Here is a 10481-nt window from a genome sequence, read left to right on the forward strand (position 1 = left end):
TTTTTTTTAATTTATGAAAATTTTATAAATCATATCATGTTAAAACATTGCTAAAATCTAAAAGTTCAGCAAAAAAAAAATATATATATATATTTTATATCCATAAAATTATTTTCATTCAGGTGATTTTGAAAGCATTTGCACACTGTAAAATTTGCACACTGAAAATAAGTTTGACCGGAGCATAACTTTATCATTACAATTCAGATTTAAGTAATCTTAGAATTGTTGAAAAGCTGTTTTTATGGTATACCTAATACAAAAAGTCTCATGTAAAAATAAAATCATTTGACCAGTCAAACTTATTATAGAACAAGAGCATTTCTCTAAATGTTGATTTTTTATGCCTTAATGTAACTTATTATTGATTTTTTATGATTTGATGCGGCTAACTGTTGATTTTTAATGAGTTAATGTGGCTTAATGTTGATTTTTTATGATACAAGGTATGTGTAGCTTATTAAATAATGTTAGAAAATAGAGAAAATAAAAAATAACACTTGGTCGCGTTGTTCGCCTTAAGGTGGATGCCCTCTCGCCTAAGCGCTTAAACATCCTTCTAACGCCTTGGTTCGCCTTGGCTCCATGACAACTATGGTTAAAAGTCTATCGAGAGAAAAGAGGAGTCTAGTGCAAGTCGCAAACTCCTTCCTTGGGTTTTCCTAATCTTATTAGGACTGTGGGTTTGGGTTTTCTTAGTCCTATTAGGACTAAATACAGTTAGAAGTTAGCAATTAGTATTAGTTTCCTATTTTGTTCTTTCCTATTTCTAGTAGGACTTGTAATTGCTATCTTTCTTATTCCTAGTAGGACATGTAATAGCTATTCTATTTAATGAATGAAGGAGCGCAGCACCAACCCAATTGATTTGGACTCCCTTTGCTCCACAATCTCTCTCTCTCTCTCTCTCTTTTTCTTCTCTTCTCTTTACAATTGGTACCATAGTTTTTACACCTTATGTTCCTTTTTCAGGTCCTTGCTTCACTTATAATCCGGTTGGCATTAGCTGAAACGTTTTGTCTCAACTGTGGAATACTGGCCCTGGATGAACCAACAACAAACTTGGATTGCCCAAATGCTGAGAGCCTTGCAGCAGCTCTCTTGAGGTACGTGTATGCTTGCCCTATGCATTGTTATGATCCTGTTGAACCTCACATCGTTTTTATACATTATTAGAATGCTCCTGACATCTGCAAATTCCATTGATTCTCCCGCATTTATCAGAATCATGGAGGATAGAAAAAACCAGGAGAATTTCCAACTCATAGTAATTACACATGATGAGCGGTTTGCTCAACTGATTGGTCAACGCCAGCATGCAGAACGATATTATCGTGTTGCGAAGGATGAATTGTAAGCCTGATAAATTCATCCCATCTTCTTGCTTAAATTCCTAGTTTCTCATCCTTCGTCATTTTTGTTTTACTTCATGGCATGTATTTCAACCAGACCTGCCTAACATTTATATCCTCTTTCAGTCAGCATAGTATCATTGAAGCCCAGGAGATATTCGACTGACTGTCAAAGACATCCATCTATAAATGATCAAGGCTTGGAAGATGTGAAACATCTCGGATTCTCTTTAGTTCCAATTCTGACACACATGTAAGCACCAACCCCCCCCCCCCCAAACCAAAGAAAAAAAAAGAATATATGTTGCACATTTGCTACTAAGCTGAATCAGAACCAACTAAGAATACCCTGATGCTTACACTTAGAGCAGTAGGATTTGAAGGTTAGAGGTAAGCAAGAGGTAGACAGAAGGCAGGATGTATGTACAATATGTGTATTTACCAGTTGAAATCGATGCCCTCCACAGATTTCATCGTAAGGTGGAGGCCCACGACGTGGATTTAAGTTGTTTTTCAACTATTCGAGAGCGAAAGAATGTATTTGAAAATTGCCTTAAATGAGTAAAGCATGTTCGTGTAATCTCTCTTTATTTTTACAATATTAATGTGACAAAAAATCTATTTCTTGGTCATGAGAAGTAGATGCACTTGGAGATAGCAATTTGGAACAGGCTTTGCACTTGTATGAGAAATAGTTTTTTCTGTTTTTTTTTTGAGGGGGAAGGGGGGGGGGGTTGGGGAAGTGTAAACATTGGCTTTAGGACAGTTTCCTTCGCCAGGTGGTGAGATCCACCACTCCATCGTATGGTTCAGAAACCCTATAGGGTTTTAGTACCTTACCAAAATACACATTGATACCTCCCGCACTCATCCGAAGATCAGGTGGTGGCCTTGGGAAAACCTAGTCCTAGCCTTTATCAAGTGCATTGATTAACTCTCGTATTGTTATGATCTATGGCCATCTAAAGGGTACCTTAGTTGTGTAGGTGGGCCGGGCTGTGGGGTAGAAACGGCCCAACATTGAATCTAGGGTGAGTTAAAACAATCTTGGGCCTCGTGTTGGTGTCATCAAGACTTTCAACAGAGAAGATCGATTGATGTGGGGGGAGGGGGGGGACTACCCTTCCAAGATCGTGCAAATCGTGCAGAAAGATGGAGTGAGAGGGAAGCCAGGGATTGAAGGAGAAAGTGTGGGTCTGTTCATGAAGGCGAGGATGATGCTGAAGGAAATAGGGAGAGTATTGATAGGGGACCAGATCAAGGAAGCCATGGTACAATAGTTCCAGCTACCCTAGTCGTATTTCCGGCACTTCAGAAGCTTGTAGGAACCTCTAATCCACAACACCGGGAAAACAATGGCGATAGCAGTGACAAAGCAAAAGCAGAGGACACGGCTCCAAAGAAATCTTGCTCGAAGGTGGTGGGAGGACATAGGCCAGACATCGATCCTCTACCTAAGCCTATCCATGTAGGGAAATTGTAATTCTGCAGCAAGACTATGAAGCCTATCTACTGAAACTTTGATTTGCATTACTCGGTCTAGTTAACTTCTGCCTGGCATATCTGGATGAGCTACAGAAGACCGCTAGGGAGATGTGGAACCTGAAGGAGAATGTGGATATGGCACCTTTGGGGAATGGCTATGTGGTTTTCCAATTTTCCAATAAAAGTGAGGTGGGGAGAAAGGAGAATGTGGTGATGGCAATGACCCCTAACTCGCTTCAAGAAGGGGCATTGCCCTCTTTCTGAAGATTGAAGGGCGGTTTTCTTGGATAAATTTAGACCACTGGACATGAGAAACTTTTTATGTACAAATGATTTCGAAGTTTTTTGAGATTCGTATATCTCCAATTCTTCTGAGGTTATTAATTGACGTGTAAGGCACATTTCAAAAAGGCAAAGTGATTCACTCGAGCACGAGCTTGGCATCAGAATCGGCAAATTTAATGTTCTCTTCGACTAGAAGGGGTGGGATGTGGTTGAAGGTCAAAATCCAGAAGGCTTATGACACAATTTCCTAGAATGTTTTGTTCCAGCTATTGAGGAGATTTGGATCATGGCCGACCCGCGCCCATGGAGGTTTCACTGCCACAATCCTAAGCTTCCTCTTCCAGTGCATGACCAAATCTGTGATAGACGTTGGTTGGTTCCATATAATACCAAAATAGTTCAAAAACATTCTCCATACACCCATCGTGAACAAACATTCCAAGAAAATATGTCTATAGACTCCATCTCAACTCGGCATAGATCGCACCTAGAAGCCATTTACTTATCACCTCATGAGTAGGTGATTTTTCATGCATCAGCCGCCACCCAAAGCATGCTTGACAAGGCTGTAAATTACTCTCCCACACCATTGAATATCAAGGAAATTTTGGATTGCAATTTCAAATTTCATTCCAAGAAGATGCAGTGGAAAATAGCCCTGCAGTCGAGGGCTCCAAACACAAATATCTTCCATGTTAAAATCTGGAATTTTAATGGAACTAGCTGCCTCGAAGACATCTCTTAAAATTCTCGAATGAACTGTCGAGAAGTTCCGTTTGAAGTTTGAGATGAAGTCTGGCACCGAATTCTTTTCTTGACAGAAGCTTTCCTCCAACTCTGACTCGCTTTGATGGATCTATTTTCTATCCATCTGTCATTCCAAAAATTTATGGATTGACAATTCCCAACTATCCATCTTTACTTTTTTTTTTTTTTTATTAAAAAAAAAAAAAAACTGCATTGATAGATTAGGTGGAAATTACATCATTGTAAGAGTTAAGGTTAGTGAAATGAGATCGATTCTCAATCACTCAAAGAACAATAACTTGCATTAGAAGTACCACATCATTGTTAGGTATAGAACAAAAAATGGGTTTAGATAAAAGGCTATATATGTCCAAAAAAGTGGTAAAGGCAATGGTGTGATATTAAAATAAAAAAATAATTGTTCCAATTCATTAGTCACTCTAAATCTCCTTAACTCGCCATCCTGTGTCTCTTGCTTGCTTTACACCCATGAGAAGCCCCTGAATGAATGCATCGTTGATATTTCCTGTCATCATATAATTGACACTTAATGATATACCATTATCTTTATCAATTATACAAATAGGCCATGCTGAAATATTGATAGTAGTATTAATGACTCCCACACAAATTAGAATTGATGGGTTCACATTAGGGAAATCGGGGGTGGAGGGAGAGTAGTGCAAAACCACTTCACCTGGGTAGTGGTGGTTTTGATGCATACTTGAGCAATCCCTTGCTTCACATGGTGAAGAATGAAATATGGATTTCGAGTTTCCTGATTATGAATTACTTTATTCCTATGTATCCATATATAGTACTGTGCAATGATGAAGGTGATGAAGAAATTGTTCAAATTGTCTTTAGGAACATATTAAAAGAAGTACACGATAACACTCTTAAAAAGTTGAACAGAGAAAACTCTGTTCGAATGCCCAGAGATGAAGCTGCCATATTTTTTTAGAAAACTCACAACAAAGAAAAATATGCTCTATTGATTCAAGCCTGTTATGATACAATCCACAAATTATATAAATACTCATCCATTTTCCCAAGATGTCCTTGGTTGAAACTCCTCCACGATCAAGCCTTTAGAAAAAAAAAAGTCATTAAGTTTTGGATGGAGTTTGATTTTTCAGAGAAAACGCCACCAATAAGAACAAAGAAATGAGCAAGCACACCTATTTGATAATCCAATTTGGTTAGTAAGTGATCCAGTAGTTAAGTATTTTGCAGCCAACTTGGTGGTAAGTATTCCTATTTTGGATAGCTTCCAGAACCAAATATCATTGTTTGAGGAAATAAGAACTTTAAGAATGTGAGGCACAATATGGAGAGGAAACAAAGCAGATAGTAGACTAGTGTTCCAATTATTACTGCATATGAAGTCGTTTACCTGAGTTAGGGATAGAGGCACAAGTCCAATCAAAATTTGTCTATTGAGAGTAAAATCCGGGATGGTTGGTATCCATGGATCATTCCAAAAGTTGGTATTCCTACCATTCCCAATTTTACTATAGACTAGTTTTTGAAGAGTGGGAAGAATACTTACAATGCTATTCCATGTTATTGAGCCTCTGTGTGTGTGTGTGTGTGTGTGTGTGTGTGTTGCCAGATCAAAAATAGACCTGTGGAGACAATTATCTAGACCCAAAGTGAATCACACCACCCGAACTTCAGGAGAAGAGCTTTATTATTTTGAGTTTCAGAGTTCCTAATACCATACCACCATGAGACTTGGGGGTGTTTGATCAACAAAAGACCACATTCTTCTAATGCCTGACCAATTCGAAGAAGATTTATACCCCTTCTTGATCACAACAATACTACTCACAAATCTTGATTTTAGGAATCTACTTATCACTAAGTCTTCATGTTTTATCTGCCACACCTGCTTACACAAGAGGGCTTTGTTAATATCACAAAGCTTCCTAATACACAATCCACCTTCTGATTTCGAGTTTCTCACTTACTCCCATTTAACTGTTACTGTGTGGCCACCAATACATCTCAAAAGTATGGGCTGACATGCCTGTAATGATAAATTCGACCAACTCGACTCTTCTTATCATGGATACCAACTTTCCTTTCCATCCTGATAGCCTTCCTTTAATCTCGTCCATTACTGATAGGAGTGCTTTCCTTATGCTTCCTTTGAAGATCTTGACACCTAGGTATCTCGTAGGAAGTTACAAATAGGAATACCAAGAGTTTTTGCAATGCACTACTTCCTTGATGACTGAATCTTCTCCAGGAGCAACTTGTTTTTCTCCAGATTAGACGTTGACCTGAAAATTCTTGATATTTTATAAGAAAATCATTCAAATTTCTTATATACCTTATAGAAGTATTCATAAAAATGAATGTCTTCCATATTAATAATAATAATAGTAAAAAAAGATATCCTGAAACTATAGCTCCTCTAGGTACTTGCAAGATTTTAATTTTTTTGTTCTCTTAAAAACGGCCATTGAAACCTCTACACAACACCTCCTCCTCTAAAATGAACCAGGTGGGAGACAAAGGATCCCCTTGCTGCTGACCTCTCTCCACTCAAGAAAACCCAATAGGACCACCATTAACTAGGATTGAAATTCAACCACAATCTGGTGAATCCAATTTATCCACTTCGCTAATTGCATTTAGAGAGAAAGAAATGTGAAACATTATGAGGGGAAAAGGAGATTTGTGGCGCAAACCTATTTTTCCTTGTGTAGGGATGTCAAATATGCTAATTTGGATATGACAGTGGTGGTTAAATCTACTGTGGGCACTATATATTGCACAAGGCTAATACTCAATGTGGATGGTAGTTCGATGGGAAACCCAGGAAGGTCGGGTGTTTGTGGGTTCTCTGAGATCATTAGGGAAGAGATTTTTGGGAACAAGAAAAAAATATTTTGTCGAATTCACTCTTGAAGGGCGTCCATCAGGCAAAATTTCAAGGGGTTTCTGCTTTATGGAATGAATGCGACTCAATGGTAATAGTTTCTTCATTGCAAAACAAGAGGATTCCATGGTTTGTAATGTAGAAGTAGGTGATATTATCACCTTACCTGTCCTCGATTACCTAGAAAGTTATTCATACAAGGAAGCCACCAATTGCAGACCTCCTTGCAAAATTAGTGGAAAAGTTGGGTATTTCTGAAAATATGGTTCACCTTCCTATGCACATCAAGGAGGAGTTAGCTATAGATGCAAATTATTTGTCTAGATTTCGTTTCTAGTTCCAATGTTAGAGGGTCCTCCAAATGGCAATTTTGAAGGTGGGTTCCCTCTTTCTGTATCGTGTGTCTTCAGACTAGGTTTATCCTTGTTTTCCTCCTTGTACTATTCTACATTTTTATTTAATACAAAATTGATCTTTTAGCCAAAAATAAAATATAAAAATAAAAAAAAATTCAAGACTTCCAACAGTAGGATTACCTAGATTCTAGAGGCAGTGGAAACATTTTTTGTTCATTATTCCGAAGGAGAGGGTTCTTTGAGAAAGCAAGGTAGTTTACAATCTACACCCTTTCCCATTGAATTTTTTAAATGGCAAAAGAATGGCTCTTGGTCATGCGGCCCTTGCACCCAGATATACAGGGTGGGGAAATTACGCCCCTACCCTTATGAAACCCAAAATCCAGCTTGTCTTTATGCCCACATGTGCCCCTCATTAGCCCTCGCTTTGGTGCAAGGGCCGTGGGACTTGGGACCATTATTTTCCGTTTTTTTTATTTATTTAATTAGGGAAAGTTTTGTTAGGCACCATTTTCAAGCAAACTTTCCCTTATTATTTTGTAATATGATAGGAATGCTATTTCTCTATAAAGAAATAAATGTTATGTAATTTTTTTGGGAAAAAGAACACTTCCTTTTCGTGTGGTTTTTGCATTCAGACGCAGAGCCTGTGAAATTAGTGGCCTACCTCCAATGAAATCAAGAATCTCTTCCATATTGATGTTTCAGCAAGGGCTCTCATTGGCCCCCACAGTGGTGCATGGGCCACACGACTCAGTAGTGAACTCTTACCAACATATCATTTTTTTTTAGGGGATGACAGATGTTATGCAATTTTGAGGAATGCCTTTGCCTATTAATAAACCAGATGTGTATTTCTTAGTCTGTTTTGCATGAAAATTAGTCTGAGAGTGTGATGTCCTCTGTACTCGCCCATATCTGCTGAAGTGGCAGTTCGTATTGCAATTCCAAGGTACATAATCCTCTAACCCCAAGTGGGAATCATAGAACTGAAAGGGAAGTTTTGAAATCAATTCTTGACTTCGCTTGGTTTGGCTAAAAAAAAAAAAAGGGAAAAAGCTTCCACATTGTGGGCCGTACAATTGAGGTGAAAAAAGAGTTTTCCAATGCATGAGACTTCAGCTATTGCAGGTTTGGGAAGAACAAATGTACACAGCCTTATCCCTTGTTTCACAAGAGAACCTACGAGCCTGCAATAGCACAGGTTTATATTTATAAATCCATCACTATGGCAGTGGCATTAATAAATTTTAGTTTCTAAACCTGAACCCATCTCTGTGGGAGGTGTGGTGTTGTAGAACCCTCCCTGTTAAGCCTTTAACCAATATGTCCAGCCACTTTATTTCCCCTTGGTTAGGTTACAAGCCTAAGCTACCGAGCTTACTGATCAAAATATGGATCCAAAGTCAATATAGCAAAAGGCGGAGGTTGGGCATGATTGATGCTAGTTTTTCTCGAGCTAGCGACTCAATCAATTTGGGGAAGGGGGTGATTGGAAAGACATGGTCGTCATTTCAAAAGGGGAGAGAAAAAGAGTGACACAAGCTGAGCACCCCATAAAAAAAATTCACTCTAATCCTCTCTGATGTGAGACTACAAGTTAGCTTTGTGCCCTTGAAAACATTTCTCGCATCGAGTTTCTTTTCAAATATTTTGATTTTTGGTATGCTTTATTTATTTCTCTAGTGGAAATAACCCCAAAAAATACATGAGAACCTAATACAGCGAATTTTTATTTTAAAAATTGAATCATAAAATTAATCAATGAAATCTGAATTAGAAACCTAAAAGTATTAAACTATACTATAAAATCTTCTTCTTTTACTTGGAATGAAGTCAATGGATTATAGTATATTTAGTGTAGCGAAGGACTAAGAACTCTCAATTGTGTTGTTTCATGAAAGGACTAAATCAAGAAAACTATGTAAATTGTAAAGAATATTATTTTTTCTTAAAGTTATTATTTTTAACTCGAAAGAAATCATCTACAAATCCCCTCAATGGTTTCATTCTTCTCCTCATTCCAATTTGTTGCACACTTGCATTAGTTGAAACTTGAAATAGACCTACTATTATAATTTGCAATAACACAAAATGAGTTTAGTGTGGATGGCTTCATTCTTTTACCCTTTGTTTTAACTGTTGTTTATAAATAAAACAAGAAAATCATCAAAAGGAGGTGGAAGGTGTTGTGTCCATAGCCCACTCAATAACTCTTCTGGAATCAACCACCTATTCACCAAAATCGAAACCTCTGTTTTATGCACTCTAAGGCTGGATCAATGCTTTTTCTTCAAAAACGGTTTCCTCCTCCAACAAGGATGAACAATCTTGTACACCAGGGGAGGAGGATCGCGGATCGAGCATCGAATGGGGAAAGGGTGTATGCTGAGAAGTCAGACCGGGTAATTCCTTCTCCTTATTCCTATTCCTCAATTGAATCTGCTGTTATGTGTTTCTTTATAAATTTTTTGTTTTATTCTTTATTGGTTCCAGCTTAGTTATAGAGCTTCTCATCAATCTTATAGATACTATTCTTGATTTCCTTTCAATTTTTTTCTTCTGATAAATTTCCGTGCTTGAGCTTGTGCATTTAGACTGGCTAGTCTAATTTTCTCCTTCCCTCTGCTAGTTCTTGTATTTAAACGTTACATTCTTGACATGTTTTCATCTTTACATCATAATGCTAATCTTTTCCTGGAATACTCGTGGGCTGCATAGCAAGTTCACAAAAAACTGTTTACACATCATTGTAAATCTCTACGTCCAGATATTATTTTTCTATACGAAACAAAATGTAGAGATCATGATAACTTCCATCTTCCAAACTTCTTTGGTTCCTAAAATGCCAGATGGTATATTAACAGTTTGGGTGAGAGAGGGAGCAAGGAAGGCATGTGGGTCGTGGCATCAAACTCGATATGAATTGACAATGTATCCTAATTCCCACATTTTATGGCTCTACATTTAAATGATAAATTTTGGGGAAATTGGTGTCTGATTTGTCTTTATGCCCACACCCAGGTACACTTGAGAATTCCATGCTGGAACTCTTTGCAAGAGTTTATCCTTTCTTTACATATACCATTCCTCATTATTGGAGACTGGAATGAAGTCTTAACTGCTTCTGATAAATTGGGAGGAGCACCTTTCTCTCTCTCCACTGATGGGTCAATACTGTGTCATATCATCACACACGGGAACCTTTCTGAAATTAAACCAAAGGGTTCTAGATTTACCTGGTCTAACAAACAAAAACCTCCTAAGCTCATCAAAGAATGTCTGGACAGATGCTTTGCATCACCGTGTTGGTTACACCTTTTCCCTAATGCTTCTGTATCGAAATTGGCTTCGACTGGATCCGAC

The 10481-nt window shown here is 37.9% G+C and overlaps 1 protein-coding gene across 1 annotated transcript in view; it reads left to right on the forward strand.

Moving 5' to 3' along the window:
* The window catches only part of LOC122088485 (DNA repair protein RAD50), a 59389-nt gene extending 57457 nt beyond the window's left edge, over nt 1–1932 (forward strand). The window contains exons 25-28 of the mRNA XM_042657764.1: nt 973–1106; nt 1225–1353; nt 1479–1545; nt 1658–1932. Of these exons, the coding sequence (XP_042513698.1) occupies nt 973–1106; nt 1225–1353; nt 1479–1518 (303 nt within the window). The 3' untranslated portion in view covers nt 1519–1545; nt 1658–1932. The remainder of the gene's footprint in view (nt 1–972; nt 1107–1224; nt 1354–1478; nt 1546–1657) is intronic.
* Nucleotides 1933–10481: the final 8549 nt, after the last annotated feature.

Source organism: Macadamia integrifolia, chromosome 9 (assembly GCF_013358625.1).
Source record: "Macadamia integrifolia cultivar HAES 741 chromosome 9, SCU_Mint_v3, whole genome shotgun sequence".
In the NCBI taxonomy this organism is placed as follows: Eukaryota; Viridiplantae; Streptophyta; class Magnoliopsida; order Proteales; family Proteaceae; genus Macadamia; species Macadamia integrifolia.